Source organism: Hemicordylus capensis, chromosome 3, assembly GCF_027244095.1.
Source record: "Hemicordylus capensis ecotype Gifberg chromosome 3, rHemCap1.1.pri, whole genome shotgun sequence".
Taxonomy (NCBI): domain Eukaryota; kingdom Metazoa; phylum Chordata; class Lepidosauria; order Squamata; family Cordylidae; genus Hemicordylus; species Hemicordylus capensis.
The window spans coordinates 320,892,926-320,916,486 of record NC_069659.1 but is presented as its reverse complement, the minus strand read 5'-3'; the positions used below and the strand labels follow the sequence as shown (position 1 = coordinate 320,916,486).

The 23,561-nt window shown below is 40.0% G+C and overlaps 1 protein-coding gene across 8 annotated transcripts in view; it reads right to left on the bottom strand.

The window, feature by feature from the left end:
* Positions 1–23,561, bottom strand: part of MED12L (mediator complex subunit 12L) — a 324,835-nt gene that overhangs the window by 46,856 nt on the left and 254,418 nt on the right. For 7 of the 8 annotated variants that reach the window (XM_053305817.1, XM_053305821.1, XM_053305823.1 and 4 more), the window contains 15 exons: positions 23,235–23,348; positions 21,850–22,049; positions 19,023–19,211; positions 17,605–17,679; positions 17,303–17,493; positions 16,594–16,755; positions 14,992–15,103; positions 13,127–13,216; positions 9,934–10,043; positions 8,840–8,975; positions 7,552–7,713; positions 4,522–4,890; positions 2,853–3,009; positions 1,332–1,537; positions 227–310 (listed from right to left, as the gene is read on the bottom strand). In XM_053305817.1, coding sequence (XP_053161792.1) covers positions 227–310; positions 1,332–1,537; positions 2,853–3,009; positions 4,522–4,890; positions 7,552–7,713; positions 8,840–8,975; positions 9,934–10,043; positions 13,127–13,216; positions 14,992–15,103; positions 16,594–16,755; positions 17,303–17,493; positions 17,605–17,679; positions 19,023–19,211; positions 21,850–22,049; positions 23,235–23,348 — 2,357 coding nt within the window. The remainder of the gene's footprint in view (positions 1–226; positions 311–1,331; positions 1,538–2,852; positions 3,010–4,521; positions 4,891–7,551; positions 7,714–8,839; positions 8,976–9,933; positions 10,044–13,126; positions 13,217–14,991; positions 15,104–16,593; positions 16,756–17,302; positions 17,494–17,604; positions 17,680–19,022; positions 19,212–21,849; positions 22,050–23,234; positions 23,349–23,561) is intronic. The other variant, XM_053305822.1, reaches the window with a different exon arrangement.

Here is a 23,561-nt window from a genome sequence, read left to right as displayed (position 1 = left end):
CTGCGTGGCCCAGGTCACAATCACCTATGTAGAGTTCAGAAAACTCTCCACAGTAGGGACACTTCTTCCCATTGTGTGAGTGCATGCTCAGTCAGGATGTCAGCCCCTATGTCCAAAGCATTCCTATGATTTATAAAACTAGTAAGGAGTTGAGATTAGTCTAACTTGTTCTTGATAAACCCACGCAGGTGCCTAATCATCATTACATTATTTTCTAAGTACTCACAGACTGCTTAATAATCTGTCCTAGGATCTTGTCAGGTATTGACATCAGGCTCATCAGGCTGTAGTTTCCCAGCTCCAACTTTTCCTTTTTTAATACAGGAACAACATGTCACAATTTCTCTGTGACATGCGAGCAGGCAGTAAATGTGTAGTAAAGCTTTCAGTAAAATTAGGATAGGAAACTGAGACAACAGGATGAGACTACAGAGTGCTCATGAGTGCACGTGCATTGTGTTAAACATACCTTTTAATACTTTTAACTAAAACTTGGTCCACACATGCAATGGAGTGAGTGTTGGTATAATTTTGAGATGGTGCAGTGGAATGTACAACTACAGACTATGGGTGGAGAAACTACATTTTTGAATGCTCAATTATGCCAAGTTTCCTTAAAAGTTGCAAATTAGCAAGCAGGGAGCAGCTGTACTAGAACACCTTTCCCTGTAATAATAATAATAATAACTTTCTTAGCCACCCCATAACAAATTGTTCTCTGGGCAGCTCACAGCAGAGGATTAAAACATACAATAAAAACACATAACACATTAAATCATAACAGACAAAAAGAAGAAAATACAAAATATAATACAATACAGCTTAAAAACTCATTTTAGAATTAGTTAAAAATCAGATCAAATCTGAAAAGCCAAAATTTAAAAGGCCTGAGTGAACAAAAAGGTATTTACCACGCCAGGTGAACCTCACTGGGGAGGCTATTCCATAAACGGTGTGCAACCACTGAAAAGGCCCTCTTACTGGTAGCCACCCACCTCAACTTGTTTGGCAGGGGCACCCGCAGGAGGGCCTCTGAAGATCTTAAGGTTCTAATTATTAATTATTATTATTATTTATCTGTGCTAGTTATTATTTGCAAAGAATGGAACATTCAGAAAGGGCATGTCCACACACAGAATAAAACTGCACAAGTTCACTCGACCACCTCATTGTGCTGCTCGTTGTAGACTAGGCCTAACTTGGTCTCTGCTACAGTTAGACTAGGCCTAACTTGGTCTCTCTAGGATCAATTTAGCTAATCCTAAATTAGTCAAAGTGGAATTAAATTGGTACACTCTAAAAACACAAGACATTTGTTGGAAAGCCCTTGCCTGAGCTTGCTGCCTTAGTAGCCTCTGTTGTTGTTGCTGCTGCTGCTGTTGTAACAGTTTCATCTGGAGTAACTGCTGCTGGGAAGCAACTGCATGAATAGATGGTGGTTGCATCATGGTGCCGGAACGTCTCTGAAGCATATTAGACAGCACTTGCTTGGTGTTGCTTGGGACAAAAGACCCTGTAGGATCCAACCTGGAGCCACCTAAGAAAATAGTACATTAAGTATCCACCCATTGCTATGCAAGCCCTCAGGACATTCGAGCCATATCTATGTCTCTATGCTGCTTTCTGACTCTAAGCCCACTTTTACATACAGTATTGCCAGGTTCTGTGCAGCAGCGTCCAAAATCCGTCGGACGCTGCTAAGCAGAGGGTCCAAGCAGCTTTAGTCTGACCTCCTGCTAGCTGGTTGATGAATCAATGAATAAAATTTTACAATGATATTTAAATGTTCTGTTTTATGACCGGCTTGAAGTGGATCTGCATTATGGCCCAAGACGGGGAATGGTGATTTAGAGGTACTGGTTTACTTAGGGAGGAGTTCTTTGCTTTCAGACAAATCCATCCTTATTAGAACACCAAAAGAGATGGATTTATCTGAGAGTATTGAACTCCTCCCTAAATAATAATGCAAAACTGAAGTATGTAGTACACTGCTCTGGGCTCCTTGGAGGAAGAGCAGGATATAAAAATGTAAATAAATAAATAAATAAATAAATAAATAAATAAAAACCAATAGCGCTAAATAACCAAGTTCATGGTGCAAGTCTGGTAATAGTTGTCAATACTAAGGTTTGAAAATGTAATACACACTAAGTTTTATGTGGACATAAAGGAAACCATTATGTGGACACAAAGGAAAGGACAGAACATTTGCTTTAAAAGTAGTTTTTTAAAAACCCTCAAACTGATTTGAGAAAACAATGGTGGGCATACACGCTCTGTATCATTTACTTTAATTAATACACCTATTTGCATTATATTGTCCTAGTGGGTTTTTAAAAAAAAAAAAACATGCATAGGAAGTATTTCTTCAGTTTTGAAGAAATTGAATATATTATCCAGTAATGAATATAATATCCACAAAGAATGCAAAGTGTATTTTGCCTGTTTCTGACAGAGTGCGAGTCAGTCTCTCTTATATTCTAAGGTCTTGCTTTGCTGCCCTCTAGAGTACTGAAACACTTTTTAATGTACTGATGCTGTCTGAAAGACACCAAAAAGGATTTCCCCACACCAATGCCCACAGCAACCCAATACCTACTGATGCCTACCAAGTCATCTAAACCTTATTTCTGATCAAAACTGACTTATTCAAACAACAAAGTCAAGCAATGGGGATTTGAGCAGGTATTTTACTGTACGCTGTATAAAGGCACCGCAAACAATTGTGCCCTTTCTTAATTTTGCCTAAAAGTATAAACTAGCACCGCCTTCTAAAGAAAGCAGAAGAGAAAAGGAACTAAAAGACAAAACTGCGTTTATCTAATAACATTTCTTGCACATCCCTTACATACCTGGTGGAAGAGGCTGGTTCTGGACAAAGAAGCCAGTCTGTTGGGGCTGTCCCATAACATTATAGCCCCACAAAGCTGACTGAGGATGATGTATCATTTGAGAAGAAACTGGTGAATAATTGGGAGGCACTCTATATACGCTGTTCTGTGGGTAATCCTTAAGCAAAACAGGAAAAACAAAATGTCACTGACATTCATACCCTACTAACTCATAAATAATGCCAATTTTCCTACTGAATTATTAAAGAATTTACTATTGTTCCTATTGTGGTTTACTACACTGTTTAAAAAAAAAAATAGATTCAGTCACAGAGTCCATAAGGCAGATGTCTTTTCTTGGCTATCCCATATGGTTTAACTTTATAACCACATATAGCATGTCTCCTAATATATCAGGACATGCTCAATCACAGCGTTATCAATGTGCTGTTGGGTGGACAGAATGAACTCATAACATAAAATTCAAGTTTCATATGGTGAAGAAATTAGTTAAGCTGTCCTAAGGAATTGCTTAACCTGAGAGTGATTAGACTGTAAACCTAAGCCAAATCAGTGGTTTTCAAATGATATCTTGATGAAAACCCTGTGAACTGCAGATGATTCAGGAGCATATTTTGAGATGCACACAGCTAATATGGGCATTGGCTAGGCCTTTTGCAACATAACAGTACTGGTAACCAGCATGAACTGAACCCTAGAAGACACCCAACAATCTCCTGCAACCTGGTAGCAGTGAGCAAACTGTCTTTCAGGCCAGCCCTTTCTCCATTCTGTAGGTGCTCAGTAGGGTACAAAATGTCCAGACTAAGGACTCCTAGTGGGGCTTGACTTGGTAAGATTTTAAGCCCTTTTATCTTCTGAAACTAAGGAATGAAAGGAAGGCAAAGCTGGATATTTTCTATGGTAAATACCATCCATGTCCACACATTCCTAGAAGCAAGCAGATAAACCTTTGAAAATCTAAGCCCGACCTGGTCTGATTTTCTTTAAGTACAAATACATCCATGAGAACCATAGCATTTGAGTGGAGGGGAGTCTGTTGGGGCCTCTAAGGTAAAATACACGTTTTATGCATTCTGAGATACTAGTAGGAATTGCATCCCTGAAACTAACTAGCATATATCTCTGCTGTCAAAATACCCCACTCTTACAAGCACAGGTGAGCTAATACGGAATTTCTCTATCATTTTGCATATAGATGGTATTAGGAATGAAAAAAACTCCTGCTCATAAATAGATTCTGGAGGCAAATTATTAAAACTGGAGCCACTGACTCTGCCATTGGGAAACCCAAAGGATGGTTCCTCACTTGTCAAAGGTACACAGCAACCTGGCTTCAGAAGGAAGGGCAGCACCCGCCTCTGCCTTGTGAAGGTGTTATTTTCAGAGTGTGCTACTTTCCAAATGAAGTTAAACACCAAATGAAGTTAAACAATTTTTGAAAAATCGCATGTTCCATATAGTTCATACATGTTTTCTAGCATTATAAAAGAACATAACATTCTAATTGTTCTGGCCTGTCAGGTACATCCACAAACCACATGTTTAACCTTTATCCTTTGATACATACTTTCACAAGATCCAACACAAGTTCTGTGTAGTTGCATTTTCAATTTTGCAGTACAGTAACCTCTTTTTCCATGTCATGCCTTATATTGCAATAACTTACATCAGTTCTGGAAGCTGATTTTGTCTTTCTTTTTCTGCCTTTTGCCTTCTTCTCATCATCTGTAGAAGGCTTTCCCTGATCTGACAGCTCTGCTGACTTTCTTTCTGGTTCCTGAGATGCAGGGGTAGTAGGTTCTTCCTCCTCCTCCTCTTCTTCAGGAGGAAGTGGCAAAGGTTCGAGGTAGTAACTTCGTGGCTTGGGTTTAGGATGAGTGTGATAAAGGAGAAGGTGCTGTTGCTCCTCATATTTTATTATTTTCCTATCAATGCGGACAGTACCAAACCAAGCCCAGGAGAGCGGAGCAGGATTTTTATTGCCCTCAAATAAATCCCATGGGGACACTTTCTGCTTAGTTGAGACTTGAAGCCCCTGTTTCAAAATCAATGATAAAACCATCATATATTACCTTTCCTTATCCCCTAAGGCTCAATACAATAATATTGAAGAATACAGCACAAATATCAAAAGAGTTGCCATGAATACATATAAGAAGAATTATGTAAGATTATGTAAGATTTCATTTATTGGTGCTGAAGCAGTTTAGGTGTCAAGGAGAAGGATGCATATCAGTATAGGGAAGAACAGATTATAGAACAAGGTATAATAATATTTTGGTGTGAAACTGTAATATCTGCTAATAAATAAAGATTATATTAGGTTTATAATTCTCGCTTATCCTTCATTCAATGAGCTCAGGGTGACAAAATGCTTCATTTTATCCTCACAACCAGCATGTGAAGGCTGAGAGATAGGGCTGAGAGAAAATGGTTGAGCAGGAACTTGATCTTTAGTATTCCCAGTCCTATTCAGACACTCTAACCACTACACTACAGTGGCTCCCAATATACAGCAAAACACACTAGTACTATGCAACATATAGCAGTCATCAGTTAGAGCATGTACTTCTGTAACCTTGAGAAGAGATTGTTTCATGTAACTGGTAGCATGCAGTGAAATGAGCTGTCCAAAGTAGTATTTAGCATTAGTGTTAGCTGAAAAAATACATGCAAATTTCTATTCAACAACTTTCAGAAAGGATCAAAAGGTTTACATTCCAGAACCATACTCCCTGTGCTCTAGTTTCTGATGTTCAGACCAAAATCCTAACGACTTTTGACCAACATGCTCCAGAATTAAAAAACTAGTTAGGGGAGATAACAGTGAGGCTATTCTCACGAGCATGCAGAATGGGCTAAGGGAGCCCAGCCTGGACGCTTGTGAGAACCACCAGGCTCGAGGACGAAGCTCAGTGGCTCCACGGCGGCAAGCCCACCTAAACAGCCATCCTCTTAAACAAGGTTAGGGGAACGAGTACTCCCTTACCCTCGTGGTTTTTAAAATCATGTGGCATTATTGGGGCTCCGGGGGGGGGCGCCACACAGTCCCTGAGCCCGACCCTTGGAGCGGCCGAACGAGGTGCGGTTGGCCCACAGGAGAGCTGCTGCTCATCTGGGCAGGTGATCCTGTGATCATCTGGAGGGAGCTAAGCACTTTCAGGCTTCCTCCCCGCAAATGAGAATAGCCCTTCTCACTGATCGTGAGAAGGGCTTCTATGTGTCATTCTGAAGACTGATGTAGAACCCTATATAACTCCTCAGCATAACACATAGAGGCTGTTCTCATGAGCAGCCAAGCCTGAGCTTGGCTGCCCATGAGAACTGCTGTGATCCACACAGATCCCGGCAGTGACTTGGTGCCAAACGCTGCGCTAAAGCCCAGCTCTTAGCACCCTTAACCTGGCTGCCAGGGATCGTGTGTCAGTGTAAGCTCCTTGCAGCTCAGGCTGACACAGAGATGGGCACCTAGATTGTCCATCCCCCAGGGGAATCCCCCAGTGCATGGCATTCGGTGGACTGTGGGATTCCTGGAGGCCGGGAACTGTTGCCCACAGAGTAATGTATTCTGCTCTGTGCTGCACAGAACAGAACTGATCATGTGGGAGCACACTCTGTGTTCCCACCAACCAAAAGATGATTGTCTGGGGGAGGGGGAGGCAAGGTTTGAGGAGCCTCCCCCCTCCCAGTAGATCATGTGAATGGCCCCATAGTTATCTACTTTAGTAAGTAAAATTAAATAAATATACTTCCTACTGAATTCCCCATACATTGCTTATAGCTAATCCCCACAATCCTGAAGGACTCCCTTGTCAATATTCCAGAGTTGAAAAGTGAAATGTCACAATGCTGTAGGAAATGCTGCTTACTAGAAAATTATTTAGGAGGCTATATCACACATCAACATATATTGCACATCTCTCCTACCTTAAAATCAAACCCAAATCATGTTAACAGCTCACAATGTTTACAAAGTAAAATAAATGTTTAATATGATTAGGTTCTAGTTAAGACTCAAACACTACAACAGCATCTGTCATCTGCTCTTCTAAAGGACAGCTTCAAAACTACTACCTTACTTGCCAGTAACTGACAACATGCCCTGTATTTAACAAGGATTATCTGGGCATCTTTGGATCAGTTAAAGTGGTCATGTGACAGAGCCAGGCTCTGTTAAATCACTCCTGGTAGCTTAACCTGGTTGCTTATGGATAGCTATTTACATGTATTAATTCACTTAAATCTTGAGAAAAGTTTTACCACATCAATGCATACATTCAAAGAGAGAATTTTGCTGAGGTGTGGCAAATATTGCTCATTCCATACACTGAACCTCTGTACACAAAACACTCGCCACATGGCAACAGATCCCACATGTAGATATTAGAAGCAGTCACTCCTCTAAATCCAAGATAACCTGCTTATCCTAGCGATTTTATTAATAAGGGAATGATCATTTTTAATGTACTTTGGTTTAGGAATGGCCAGATAGTTGTTTCTTTGATTTGCACAACAGGGTACAAGTTAGGAACAATAACAGGTTTGTTATATAGTTACATATTAGATAAAGTGTTCCCTGCCATGATGGTTGGCTTCTGAACTAAATGGCTGGAATGGAACTGGTCATCTTCTGACTGCCATATGCATAAGAATGTTGGTACATATCTAATGTATTAAGGTAAAGGCTTATTCTTGCCTGTTTCTTATCTATGGAGTCAAATCCAGCAATTTTGTTTCCCTTGGTATCAATCAGTGACCCCATCGGTTCACAAGCAATAATGTCACACATCTGTTTGGGCAAGGGCAGAAGTTGACGAACTTTGTCAATACTTTCTGAACACTTGTCTCCTAATTCTTTCTACAAGGGAAAAAAAAGAAGTTCACATATAAAAAGCATTTCACAATTCTAAACCGGAAAAAGTTTCAGATGAATCATTTCCTTGTCCTTTTACTAATTTTACTCAAGACTTTCAGCACCTTAAAAGTGCTTTATAAGCTTTTCCCCCTTTTGCAGGAACACCACAGATAACCACACACCCTACAGAAATGTGCATTAAATGCTGATCTAGAAGCCTAAAGTATTAGCAAATATAATTTCAGCATGTTGGTCCTAACTCATTGGCCCAAGCCTATGAACAGAAGAATAACTGCATCAACAGTACTTACTCATTGGCATATACTCCTATACTGAAATGCCAAGAGGTAACCCCTCATTAAATGTTCATTAGCATACACCCCTGCTAACTTGGCAAAGAGGCACCTTTTAACGTGGAGATTCTCTTTATTTAGCAGGGGGAGAGTAACTGGCCCTCTCCACCCCCAGCACAGGACCTCCAGTGACTGTTGCTGGTGTCTATCTTAAGTTTCTTTTTAGATTGTGAGCCCTTTGGGGACAGGGAGCCATCTTATTTATGTATTATTTCTCTGTGTAAACCACCCTGAGCCATTTTTGGAAGGGCGGTATAAAAATCAAATCACTCAATCAATCAATCAATCAATAATAAATAATCGCCTGCTGAATGCTTCTACATACATAATATAGCAGACCCACATGTGGAAGCTTATTTTTGCACATGATTGCATTCATAGATCGGAGTGGTCTTTTCAGGCATGGAATCAAAGGCACTTATGGATACCTATGCATTATTCTAGACATCTTGGCCCTGTGCAGATGCAACACTGCTCATGTGCCAACTAAAATTAAGAGATTAGGAGTGAGCTTTGGTTTGTAGTCTGCTGATGCATCCTTCATCTTCCTGAGAGACCTTGTTCCTGAACTTTTAAAAGATCAGCACATCACTTCTGCATTGCGTCTTTGTGTCCTAATTTTTCCCCCCTACTATTAGTGCATATTTCACCTCATTTCTTTATTTCTATAAAAATCTTTTTCACTACTACTTCACAACAAAACTGAATAAAATAGAAGTTAGATTCAGAATTTAATTTAACAGAAGCAGGTTTCAGAAGTCTGATTAGAAACTTACTTTCAGCTTTTTTACCAAATTCATGTATGCTCTTTTGTTCTCTTCAGATCCCACTTGGGATGCATTTGATAGGTCAGAAGCTAAGGTTCCATTGATCAAAACACTCAGCATGTCAAGTACCGTCGTGAATAATTCACTAAGAGGGTTTAAGAAAAATTAAGATTCAAGTTACATCCTGAAGAGCAATATGGGTTCTTCCATTTAGCCAAATGTTTAATAGTCCTCTCTGGAGTGTCATATTATCCATGACCATAGCATCACAAAGTATAAGGCAGGCCTCCATGGGAAGGCAGATGCAAGATACTTTCTGATCTCATTTGCTACCTGGTTTGTGTGAGTCTCTCAAATGACATGACAGGTGAAATGTTAACCCTTCCACACTAGCTGTTTTGCTTTGTTGTGATACTTTCTGTGGGTTCTGAGTCTCTGCATAGTCCTTTTCCTTTCCTTTTGCTCCAGTTGGGGACAAAACTGAGCTGATACCCGTCACCCCATGTTTGTTTCCTTGGCTGTGTTTTAGGAAGCCTGAACACCCTCTATCCAGGGTGCCTGACTATTTATTTATGTCAAAGTTTTGAAAATGCCTTTAAAAATAAATAAATAAATAAATATGGTAACATAAACACAGTGGCTGATGTGTTGTGCAACGCAACACAACATGGCCAGTTCTGAACTGCCTGCATGGCTGTATCTAAAGCAACATCTGTAGTGTTGAGGGAAAGGGCTCATTTGCTGCTCCTACTAAAAATTGTGCAAGTGCACTTCTGCAGAGTTACAGCCATTATTTTCAATGGTCACAGTGCCACGGAAGTGCGATTGTGCAATTTTAAGCAATGGTGGACAAGCCCTGTTCAGCAGAGTTGTTTTAGACATCCTTAGTGGCACGGCAGCTCACAACAGACCATGCTGAATTGTGCAATATCAGGCAGTCAAAATATTTCAGTCACAATTCTGCACACTCAGGGATAACTTTGGTCATGGACATAATAGTATGCTTCTGTTCAAAATATTAGAGTATAAATACTCTATTAATTAATTATTAATTAATTAAGTATTAATTAATTATACATAATTCATCAATGGCGGAGACCTACTTGTTGGTCTGCATATCAACTGTTCCTGATGTTATTATTTGAAGGAGCAAAAGTGCCCAGTCCGTAGTCCACTGCGTACTTCTCTGCACAGTGTCAAACATTCCACCCACCTGGAATATGAACCAGAACAAAGAAACAAAAAGCAGAGATAAATAAGATAGACTGAATGTGTTGTGCTATTCTTTATTAGCGTTTACTATCTAATTATATACATTCCTAGTAAATTCCCTAGTGATAACTTTATAGGGCTGAAACTATGTATTGAGCATGCATAGAGACCAAGATCCCCATTTATCAGACCCCAGCACAGAAGCAACTGTGGGCAGCAGCAATAACAGATCCACACAAAGAGCCCAGGCAAAGGCAGTCTGTGGGATACTGTAATAAGATGCAGTAAGACCTTGTCTTTGAACTGGGCTTCAGGTGCAGAGAGACATAGGCTCGAAAAGGATTTTTCCTTCCAGGGTAAAGCAACTGGGGGCGGGGGGGGGGCATTTATCTGGATTAGGGCCATGGCAGGGGCAAATGGTCAAAGCTCCGCTCAACTCATCCCATCGAACCAGAGTTAGCCCTCACACAAAAAGTTGCTATTTAAGTCGGTCACTGGATCATCTTGGAGAGATCACATTACTCCTTTGCTGATGGACCTACACTGGCTGCCAATAGGTTTCTGGGCAAAATACAAAGTGCTAGTTATAACTTATAAAGCCCTAAATGGCTTAGGCCTGGGTATTTAAGAGAGCGTCTTCTTCACTATGAGCCCCACCGCCCATTGAGGTCATTTGAGGAGGTCTGTCTCCCGTTACCGCCACTTGTCTGGTGGCTACACAAAGACAGGCCTTCTCGGTGATTGATTTTAAATTGTTGAATTGTTTTAACTTTTTATATGTGTTTTAATTGTTTTATGTTAACCGCCCAGAGACAAAAGTTTGGGCGGTATATAAATGAGTTAAATAAATAAGTTGCAAAATTCAAGCACATCTGTCAAAATCACAGGTTTAACATACTGTGTGATTCAATTATCATTTAGCAAATTAAGACAGGATAGTGTTAATTTCTAGTGTTCTTTGCAGTATTTGCCAGAGAGTCAGAATCTGTATCAGGTTTATTCTATTTCTGTTAAAACTATTCAGTTATAACTATTCTGTATAAAGAAGTATGTATTACATACCAAATCTTAAATACAGTTGTCCCTCACCAACTGCGAGGGTTCCGTTTCTGGAAAACCTTGCGGTTGGCAAATTCGTGGTAGATGAGCAATAGAAAAGCATTTGAAACAGGGGATTAGGGGAATCATGGTCACCAAAGGGATGAAAAACAATGTAGAAACAGAAAGAAATTGCCCTGACCCCTGAAAAGCACCCCTGACCCCCGGAAATGGCCCCCCTGAACCCTGTAAACCCCACAAAATTAAAAAAAATCACCAAACTGTGGATACTCAGGTTGCGGTTGGTGAGACCAGTGACAATTTCTCAGTCGCGGATACTCAAATCTACAATTGGGAAACCCTCGGTTGGAGAGGGGCGACAATGCTTCTAATAATTACTTTCCCTCTTTGCAGAATTATTTTATGGTTCTTTATTATTAATACACAACTCGGGACTAATACTTCAACTGCAAATGTTGTTATTTATATAGTACCATCAACACAGATGACACTGTATGTAACAGATGAAGAGGATAGATCCCTGCCCCAAGGAGCTTACAGAAAAAAATTCAGAAACAACAGAGAAAGGGAAGCAAAATAGAAACAGAAATAAATAGAAGCATTTATTTCAGCTACATATCTTTAGACTTACTTTAAAATAGGATGTGGGGACTAGGGGGCTGAACCAAAGGCTCACAGAGGTGGTGTGCTTTGGAGGAGGAATTTGAAGGAAAGATGTAAGAGGTGTGGCATCATACAGGTATTCTGATAGACTTCCAAATCTAAGGGGCAGCAAGTAAGAAAGAGCAGAGTTCTTGGAAAGAGTAGGAAAACCTTTGGATGGACAGCAGAGTTGGAAATTGGGATTCTTAGGAGAGTTATGTGGGGGCAAGACCACAGAAGGCTTTGAAAGTACAGATCCACTTAAAGGGTCCAGGGTATGGCATGAGGGCACCTGATGCAGGCCACCTTGCTGAAGCTAAGCAGATCTGGGTTTGGGCTTTGTCTACCTGGATGGGAGATCACCTGGGAACCCCATGTATGCCTTGAATTTCATTTGGCGAGGGAGGACTAGAAGAGTAAAATTAAAATAAAGAGGAGCTTGTGCTGGATCAGGGAATGGTCAGGTTAGAAGTGAGGCAATGGAAGACCCTAGTGGAGAAGGCTGCAGCAGTTAAGCTAACAGAAAACCAGTCCACGAACCAGAATCTTTGCTTACAGGATGGAAAAAAGCCATACATTTTTGCAATGCTGTAAAGGTGAACTGAAACTGGGACCAATGCTAAGATTTCATCCATCTTCCGCTTAATATATCAGATAGACAGACAGACATAGTCTGCCAGTGGGCTTCCATTTGCAGGCAAGAGACAGGTTGGTAAAAGCAAACAAACAAACTCTTGCTACTAAATACTATGTATCTGCCTTTCATAAAAATGTACCCCAAGGTGGTACTATAGCCCTATATACCTCCACTATCTCAAAAAAAACATTTTAAATGGTGGCTTCCTTATATTTAGCAGGAGTTGAATCAATTGTCTCTGTTCATCTCAGCACAGCATTCCTCTTAAAGATTACTTTTGGTGTCTCCCTTATGTTTCTCTTTAGACTGAGAGCCCTTTTGGGAAAGCACACCAATCCTCTCATTTCTTTTGTTATGTAAACCCCTTTGAGAACCTTGTTGTTCTTGCTGAAGCAGCTTATAAATATCCTAAATAAATAACTAGCATGTTAAATAACTGAAGTGAGGCTGTGAGATTCATGTTTAGAAAAGTTATTAATTCTGAACTCTGAAGTCTATAATACTTGGCTTTATTGAGAAATCTGACAATATCCTGTCGCCTTCCTGGGGTGAAACTTAATGTCAGGCTACAGGCAGTAGTTCTATTTTAATTTAGCACTTCCCAATTTTAAACTGCCTTGCTGACTCCAAATATTATCTTTTTATGCTGTGCTAATCACTTTTTGGGAACTGAAATGCCCTTTGGCCACCTCTAAACTAAGGTTTTCCAAAGATGGGTCAGCAATCTAATTGAAGTATATTCTTACCAAATTAAGGCGAAGTTGCAAGGCTTCATGCATCATTTGTCTAGCTCTAACATCATCCTGATATCGTTCTTCCCTCCAGTTGCTTAATATCTAGGAACAAAAACGCAATCAACACAAATGTGTTCATGTTAAACCTTAGCATTACATGTTCCTGCTCAGCACTTCATGATACAGAACATCTCATTTGTTCACTACTTTGGAAAACTCCTCACAATTTTGATCATTGTTACATCCCTGGATTACTTGATTTGATATCCTTCAGCTTATCTTGCTGACTTTTATAATATAAGCTTATCTTGCTGACTTCATAACACCGCCCAGAGATGTATATATTAGATGGTATAAAAATATGATTGTGAGATATAGATAGATAGATAGATATAGATACACACACACACACATATATATAAAATTTGTATCTATATCTACATATATGTATGATACTTTCAATTTTTTTCTTACTATGATGGTAATAAGTTCTATTGTTCAAAGATAAAGAATTGTTTAGTTTTGAATTTTCAGTTAAAAAGAAAAATTCTTTGCAAGTTCTATATTCTGAGGATGTAATTCAGAACTCCACACATGCATGGGCTTCCCATTGTTGCCTGTGAAAAATGATCACTTTCTATTGTGCAAACAAACATTTCCTTCTGATAAAGGGGTGCTTCTGCAGTCTTAGGCCTTTGCATCACCCTACAGACAGCACTTCTCTTGGTGGGTAGTAATACTTTGAAAAGATTAGCTTGCAAGGATGGTAAATTAAGAAAACGATATCAGATCCTGATGAAAGCCTAGAAGAATTGTGGGGGAAAGGAGGAAGGATTAAAGGCAGCCAAAGCAGAAATGGAGAAAAGCGTCAGATAATGGAGTAGTTGGGAACTGGATCTAAAGCAAGTTGCTACATGGATACAAGTTGTTACTACTGTTGGTATATCTTGCCGTAACATATTGGATGCTGTGCTAATTCATATGTAACCACAGTGGCACAGCAGTTACTTTCCCATGGTGTTTTGGTTAACATTTAAACGGAAGAACTAAACGACCTGAGCAAACAAAGGGAGGGGCTCACTGCTCTATCACAGCTCAGTGACAGAGCACATGCTTTGCATGCAGAGGGTCCCAGGTTCAATTCCTACAAGCCTAGTAGGACTAGGAAAAACTGGAAAGTTGCTACCAGTCATTGTAGACAATACTGAGCTGGATGGACCAATAATCTGACTCAGTACAAGTCAGCTTTTTATGTTCAAACAGTGGGATTCCTTCCCAGAGACTGACTGGAAAAAACAGCCATTTACTCAGTCTCTTTAGATCTTCCTTGTAGCCATTACTAAAGTGGCATGGGTCTATATCAAAAGGAAGTGGCTCACGGGTTGAATCAGCAACGTAAGTACTAAGCACCGAGACCAAGGATCAAGTAATAGCAATCTTAGGTGCTATCTCATTTTATACCTAATCAATAAATTATTTATAAGGATTGTAATAAAACCTTACAATCCTCAACAGTGGAAATAATTTAAAACTGCAGTTGTAAGCCGGGATCTAAAGAACAATGCAACTAGTGTTTTATTGTTCTACTGTGTTTAAAATTGTTTTAATTTTGATACGGTTTTGATTTTTATTGTGCACCACCTTGAATGTCTTTGATATTAAAAACGGTTTTATAACAAATTTGTTTCCAAAATTAGTTTGAAAAATAGTTTTTTAAAAGTTCTATATGATACATGAAGCTTCCATTATCTCTCTTCATTTATTTTCCTGAAACTAGCATGGGGTACTTTTAAAATGTGGTTTCCCATCTGCCTGGGCCCATTAGTAGAACTGATTTTCATCAGATGCAGAGCATAGAATTATCTGCTTATTTTTACCTGATTAACTTGATTTTGCAGAGATGTTAGAAGCCCTTCTCGCTGCTCATCCTGTCCCTTAAGGCAAGTAAGTACCAAAGAAAGGAAAGGTTGCTGACTCAAAAGAGACATGCTTTAAGAAAGGCAGAGACAAGATTCAATTAGTAGTGTTATTTTGATACTTCCTGTCTCCAATCCCTTCCTTCCCTTTGTCTACTCTTTCCCTAGAAGGGTTTTGTTCTTCTATGCACCAAATCTGCTTTAAGTAAGCTAAAGCCTTACAAGCCAAAGAAAACATTTGGCCAGTGCTTTTCAGACTGTGTTCCTATGAACCATGGACATCCCTGAAGCTCACCAGGAGTTCCTCAATGGGAAGATGATAGGCAAGCTTTTCTGAAAGATAGCTTGTCTACTGTTACTAATTTCTCCTTGCAATAAACAGCCTCAGGTAAGTATCGCACATGTTAATTGGTGCTTGGGTATATAGAGGGCACCTTAGAAGACACCACACATTACTTGCAATGTGCAGGGTTTACGTGGCAGAAAAATCTATGTGGAAAGGCATTAAAAATAAAGCCACTGCATTAGGCCAATATGCTAATGGAGATGAATGATGTATTTTAAGTAGCTCTGAACATGACAAAGAAGGGCAGGATCAAGAAGCATGTGCTCACTTCCGGTCTCAAAGAATAACCCCAGCTTTTTCATATCCCCTTACCCTCTGAATTGAGCAAGCACTCCCCACATCCCTTAATAAAAGAAGCACAAGATGCTCTCTCCATATCTGTGTCATGTTCATAGCTGCTAAATTCAAGCCAAAGAGATGCACAATGCTCAAGTCCTATTCAAGTCAACAGGAAGCAAAAGAGATTGCACTTTTAAGGAGTCCTGGAATGTTTAGCAGAGAATGCCTTCAAGTCTTGCTAATTAAACAAAGAAGAAGTATTCTGACAACATAAGAACTAGTCTAAAGTAGATGAGATTAACACAGTTAAATAGAAAGTGTAATTCAGATTTTCAATCATGATGTGGAGGATAAAAGAAAAAGTTAAAGTTTTTGAGAAGGTTTTTAAAATTTAGAATAGCATATGTGCACAAAGAATCAGAAAAAATACAGTATTCAATAAAACATCATGCTATACTGAATCCAACCAGACGTTACTTGACTTCTGATCAGGATCCCATATGAGAAGTAAAGATTGGGACAACAGATCTTTTCCCTTGAAAATGATGTAGATAACGGTTGCTTTGATACTACTTTCAGTAACTCCTAGGGCAAGTACCTATCATAAGTTTTTGTTTGTTTTTAATGCAAAATTTCCAGAGTAAAAATAATGAAATTCTAAGAAAGAAAACAATGAATTGTTTAATTGTTTGACAATGAATTGTGCTAGGTTTCTTTTTAAATGCATACAAACTGCAATGTTCATTTCCTAGAATAACTGTGCAAAAAATGAAGTTGGGCTTTTGGTAAAATAAATCACAATAACTGCATGACGCATACAGCTCATGATCTGACAAATGCAACATTTGTCTGAATAGTAAAAAGCTAGCCTCCCTAACCAGCATCTTCATCAGATACTCTTGCTCTAAGGTGCATGGATATTTCCCAATCAGTTCTACCTCTTTTGCTTCTGCCTGTCTCTCTCCTTCTTTGAAGATGATCCCAAATGCTGGCCTTTTTCTAGTTCTTCTCCAGCTGCTTTCAAGACTCTGCCTTGAACAGAGGTAGGCAGTTTTGCAATCAGGGGCGCCACTAGCCATACACCTTGTCGTTCAGAGGAACTAAAACCATGAAACATACAAGACATCTCAAGCAAAACATTAAATGCCATTTTAGTATTTACCCAGAATAAAATATATTTTGTGCTTGTGTGCACGCACATGTGCATATGAGATATTTTAACTCAATACAATACTGGTCCATTCGGGTCACTATAATGAAATTGGTTTCATTGAGATATGACTTGAAGCTCCACATCCCAGTCCAGAGTTTCATATGTACTCTGATGCATACATGGAGCTCCTATGCATGCAGAAATTCCAACTCATTGCCACTGAAGGGCCCATATGCATATTTCTTGGTGTGCATGTAGTAGTTAATCAAGCAAATGATGCATTTCTTGCATACAGAGGAATTATGTCCATGTACCCGAGCTCCTGGGCTCTGAACACATAACTAAACCGGTGAGATTTTATTTCTAGGCTTAGAATGCTGGGTTCTGGATACTTGGGATTAATACCACTATAGTTATTAAACACAGCCAGTAACAACTTTCATGTAGAAAATACACCAAATTTTAACATCAGCCATTCATACTGATTATATTACCTTAGGAATGTCTTTTTACTGTTCTGCCTTGTAATATTTGTGTCAGCATTTCCAACAGAGTTTGGATTGAAGAGGCCTATACCAGAGTTAGAAGAGTTATTGTTTAGATCAGCGGATTGCTGAAACACCTCTATTGTCGCCTTTGCAATATTATCCAACAAGCTGTTCATTTCAGCCACAGACCCAGAACCCTACAGTGAAACATAAGTAAACTAGCACATTCATGGTAGGTTTCCTCATACACTAGGTTAATTTTTAAAACATACTTGATTGAATTAAGAAGAGCACAAGAAAAAACTCACAGGCTCCTTCATGCACTGTTTGATCATCAGCTGGAGTTCCAACCATGATTGCCTGAGAGTCCACTGGTCCAGATTCTGACAAAAAAAAGTTTGTTTATGATATTTAAAAATCAATTGTTTCACTGCTGAACCCAGCATTGGGCTTGGCTTATTTGTTTGTGCCATGCCAAATTGTCTGTTTTACAGCTGCCAACTTGTGGATCAGATATGGGGTGGGGGCAGAAATGATGTGTTGAAGGAACCTACCTTGGAGGAGGGATTGGACCCAATTATCTAAGAACTGTTACTCTCAAATGTGGCTATTATTATTATTATTATTATTATTATTATTATTATTAATAATTCGATTTCTATACCGCCCTTCCAAAAATGGCTCAGGGCGGTTTACAAAGAGAAATAACAAACAAATAAGATGGCTCCCTGTCCACAAAGGGCTCACATTCTAAAAAGAAACATAAGACACACACAACAGTCACTGGAGGTACTGTGCTGGGGGTGGATAGGGCCAATTACTCTCCCCCTGCTAAATAAAGAGAATCACCACGGTAAAAGGTGCCTCTTTGCCCAGTTAGCAGGCTGAAGACAGCTTCAGCTTTTTGGCTGAAGACAGCTTTGACTAAGGGCAGAACTCCAAAAATGTGAGGCCTTTGGGGCCAATCACTACCTCTCAGACTGTCACCAAATAAACTTCATCCCTACATAGGGATTTGAACCCAGGTCTCCCTAGTCCTAGTCCCAGCCCTCCTGCAGATGTTGGGCTACAACTTCCATAATCTCTTACTACTGGCCACTGTGGCCGGAGGTGATGGGAGCTGTATTCCAAAAACAGCTTGAGGGCCAAGGTTGTGCAGCTCTGTCCTAGGCCAACAGTCTAACCTCTTCATCATATGTTATGCCTGGCAGGACTACAGCTGTAAAAGGAATCTTCATGTTGAGCCATTTTCATTAAACTGTAGCATCGCTTTCCCCATGCTATGACATCATTATCATGAATCTTAATGTTCCTGCCCTCCACACTAGTAGCTAAGGATGCGGGGGCAGGAGAGAAATGCACGACACAGGCAATTTCACTCATCTAACAAGGAGAGATATGTACACAGGGGAAAAGAATTGCTTCACTTTGAATCTCAAGCTTTCCACTGTTTAATAAAAAAATACCGTATTTACCTGAATCAAAGATGACTCTGAATTTAAGATCACTCCACTTTAAAAGTAGAGGTTTTATACAAGTTATACCTGCATTTACTGAAAGGAAAAGGACTTTGAATTTACGATGACCTCCTGTTTTCTAATAACAAAAAAACTGGGGGGAAATCTAGGATTCAGATAAATACAGTATCAAGCATTTTTCAAATGAATAAAAGGGGTCAGCTAAGACCTGGAAAAGGAATCCCTAATGTAATTTCAAATTTTGTTACCTGAAGAATGCGTTTGATGTGTTGCCTTTGTGGATTGTCACCCTCTGCACATTCTTTAACACCATGAGGATAACAGATAAACTGCAACAATTTCTGTGCTTGCTTGTTTGAAAGAACTGGGTCCAGGATAAGATCTTTGTCAGTACACAGCCTTTCAGGTTCTTTCAGGCAGTGTTCTCCCACCCACTCCTATCAAAGAGTTGGATAGATAACACAACTGTTAACATGTATTGAAGACAGCACTTCAATATGTTTGAAGACATAATAAAACAACATTTTTCCAGGAGGAGATAAGTTCATTTTGTTGAAATATAATGACTTTAACTACCAGAAGTGACAAAGCACTGTGAAGAATTTTTTTTTAATATTATAGTACATTGAATCCATTTTCACTATGCAAAAGATTTATTACAAAAGAATTGGTTCTACAGATACAAAAGGAAAGATCTCTGCTATATGGAATAATAGGGAATGCAAATACAACTTTACATTGTTGGCATTCACACACTTCAAAATCAAATATTCACATTTTCTGTGAATACGTTTGCTCCATACTATGGAGCAAAACCACAATTCTAAAGTGAAGTCTCAATAGGATGAATGGATTCCACCTTCGACAACAACTTCATGGCCTGCTCCAAGAAGAACTTCATGTAACAAGGAGGCTAAGCATAGTGCAGTAGTGTGATTACCAGGCATGCATGCCCCACCGGACATCCCAATATGGGTGTGTAGTGTGCATCAAACATTTAAATGTCCCTAGGTCTGAACTGTGCAGTCCATTACTAGATTGTCTGAAGATCAGATATCAATCATGCAGTGCATACATTGGACCTCAGTTCTTAAGTACATAGACTCCATATGAACTTTAGGCTTACATATGGATATCTGGTGGGCCCAAAAGGAGAATAGGTGTGCCAATGGGTGGGGCAAAAGGTTGTAATCTTGATGCCCCACTGCATATAGCCAATATGTTCAGGAGAACCTCATTACTTGCAGGGGTTCCGTTCCTTGTCTACTACCGCGACCAACTGAACTGCGAGTAACGAGGCATTACAACAATGGGAAAGAGGGGATTAGGTTCCAGGGTGGAGGGAAAACAGCAACAAAATGGCAAAAAAAAGTGCTACAAAACTTACTGTCGAGTGCTCCACGGGGGTCTGCATCTGTGGGTTTTCTCTTTTAGAAATGGCAGACTCTTTTAGACAAAATGGCAGCCAGAAGTGACCACCACAGTCACTTCTGGCCCTCTAGGAACTGCAGATACATGGATTTCAACACTTCCATATCCGTGGATACTGGAAATGGATACCCCGTGGATATGCGGAACTGCAAACAGCGGTTCTGCAAATAATGAGGTTCTTCTGTACTGTAATGTTAATCTAAATCAGCCTTATGTATCCATAGTTAAAAGGGGGGGGGATGTTCAAAGTGAAAAAAACACAGCCTATTTGGAAGAGCTATTTGTTTTTATGCACATATAAAAATTAATATTGCAATTCATAAGTGTTTATGTGCATAAAAACAAATAGCTCTTCCAAATAGAAGCATTTCTATTTGGCAGAGCTCTAAAAAAGAAGGTTTCTCTAGTCTTACTCCCTTGGAGACCTTAACAAGCTTATAAAACTACTTTTCTTGTATATGGCTCTATGCCCAGGTCAAGAATACAGGCTGTATACATAGTGTTGGATCTTCATCCCTTTATTATGCTCAGTCAAATGTGCAAACCTGCACTAATATCAGGTGGCAGCAAAGTCTGTTTATAATAATTTATCTTTGCTGGCTTATTCACACATGCAAATAAGTCAGTAATGGACATACTTGTGTGAACTGGCCCAGAGACTCTGCCTACTAAGTGTATGTTGTTTAATCTTAGATATTAACAACAACAAATATGTATATACCACTTTCCAACAAAAGGTTCCAAAGCAGTTTACATAGAGAAAAAATAAATAACTAAGATGGATCCCTGTCCCCAAAAGGCTCACAATCTAAAAAGAAACATGATAGGCACCAGCAACAGTCACTGGAGGTACTGTGCTGGGGTAGATAGTAGTGATGTGCACAGACCGGTCTGGAGGCCATTCTAAAGGCCTCCGGACCGATCCGGACATGAGGTGGTTCGACGCTGGGGGTGGGGTTGTTCCCTTAAGGGTGGGGGGAGGGTTACTTACCCAATCAGCCACTTTTCTCCCGACGGTGCGAGTATTTTAGGAAGCATTTGGGGCAGCAGGGTACCTCCCTGCTGCCCCTTCCCCCGGCTGTCTGCAAAAGGCTTCAGGAAGCCTTTTGCGCATTCGCACGTCATGCACGCACATCACGTCTCCTCAACATGCGCATGAGCGTGACATAGAGATGTGACGCGCACACACACAAAAGGCTTTCTAAAGCCTTTTGCAGACGACCGGGGGAAGGGGCGGCAGGGAGGTACCCTGCTGCCCCAAATGCTTCCTAAAATACGCACGCCGGCAGGGGAAAAGCAGCGGGAGGGGTAAGTACACCTCCCCCCACCCTTAAAGGAACCCCCACCCCAGTGCCGGACCGCAGCCCTGCAGTTCCATGCACATCCCTAGTGGATAGGGCCAGTTACTCTCCCCCTGCTAAATAAAAGAGAATCACCATGTTAAAAAGGTGCCTCTTTGCCCAGTTAGCAGGGGTTTAGAATCACCCAGTTAAGAAGGGTGAGTGTTAGAACTGCTGAACCCCCATTCTGGAAATCTTGCTATGCCTAAGTTTAAGCAGCCCTGGAACATGGCAAAAATTGTGTGTCTGGAAAAAATATCCATATACATACACAAAGGGGAAAAAATTCCATACATTATATTACCTGCTGGCATATACTTCTTAACACATATCTGGCATATTCACTGAGACTAGCAGTTTCTATGGAGATGGGTTTTCCACACGGTTTCAAAGCATGGGTAGCAGCATCCCATATTTCATCATCAAGATCACCCAATAATCTTCGCACTGAGTAATCTGATTTTTTCAAGGAAGGGATGCTGCTATTTCCGATTTCAGCATCACCTACAGAGACAGAAATAGTACAAAGATTTTAAAAGCTTGAAATTATGTATTTGAGGAAGGAAGCATGATAAAGCAGTATTTATAGGCATATTGGGTAACCATATGTAAATACAGAACATTGAGAACATCTCATATACTACACTTGAATGTAGTAATTAATTCTCCATTAATACTGGAGAAGCCAGAAGTTAAACTGTGATTTTAGTCAATATTTTCAGTCACTTTAATCAGCCTTCTATAGAAAAATTCCTAGGAATGACTTCACCAATAGCTCACTGGGATAGTACACTTACATGAGAATGAGTAGATAGGAGTCTCACCAAGAGCTTTCCCCAGGCAGCAGGTTTTCTGCAAGGCTTTACTGCGAATTTGAAGTTGCCCCCCCCCTCCAAAAACACAATGCAAAAAAGTGGAATATTTTTATCCTAGATATAAATTGGACTATGCTCTAATATGTAATGAAAACCCAGAATTGTGTGTGAAGTGCTCCCTGATAGCTCACAGGGACTTCAGGGTAAATTTGGCCGTAATAATAATAATATTATTATTAATAATAACAATAATAACAATAACAATAATAATTCAATTTCTATACCGCCCTTCCAAAAATGGCTCAGGGCGGTTTACAAAGAGAATTAACAAACAAATAAGATGGCTCCCTGTCCCCAAAGGGCTTACATTCTAAAAGGAAACTTAAGACACACACCAGCAACAGTCACTGGAAGTACTGTGCTGGAGGTGGATAGGGCCAGTTACTCTCCCCCTGCTAAATAAAGAGAATCACCACGGTAAAAGGTGCCTCTTTGCCCAGTTAGCAGGGGTGAATATACACCTGCATTCATGAGGAGATCCAAACTAAAAGCCAGGTGTTAAAAACTTCCAGGCAGAAATGTTAAATTAAGGCAACACTCATTGTCTTAAAGGAACTCAGTGCCTAATGGAACCTTACCACAGTGGTAGATCATACACTTTGCCTGCAGAGAGTAGGAGATTCCATCTGCTGCATTTCCAGGAAAAGACCTCTGCCTGAAACCCTGGGGATCTACTGCCCTGGTAATCAGCCAAATGGACCAGTGGGGTCTCAGCAAAAGGCAGCTTTTTATGAAACAGATTAGTGGAAGAAAAGCCTCATTTTACCTATTGATTAATTAAGAACTTTACTCATGTCACCTTATATGATCTTACCAAGCATCAGTATTGCTTTTAGAACAGCAAACACAGCTCCCACTTCTATGCTGTTGTGAGCCGCACTTAGAAGATGTCGATCACAAGATGATCGAATTCCTGGGAAAGATTTTTCTAAGGACAAAAAGAAAAGAGAGAGCTATCATACTCTCTAGCAGAAAACATTCATACTCTGAATGCTGCCCCAGTCCCAAAGCAATGATAGAAGCACTTCACACAAACAGTGTGAAGCACCAAAACAGGGTTTCCAAGGAGTGGGTCTGACCCGCTCTCCCTGCAGACAATCGGGGGCTCTCCCTGGGCAGCCAGATTGGCCGCACAGATGAT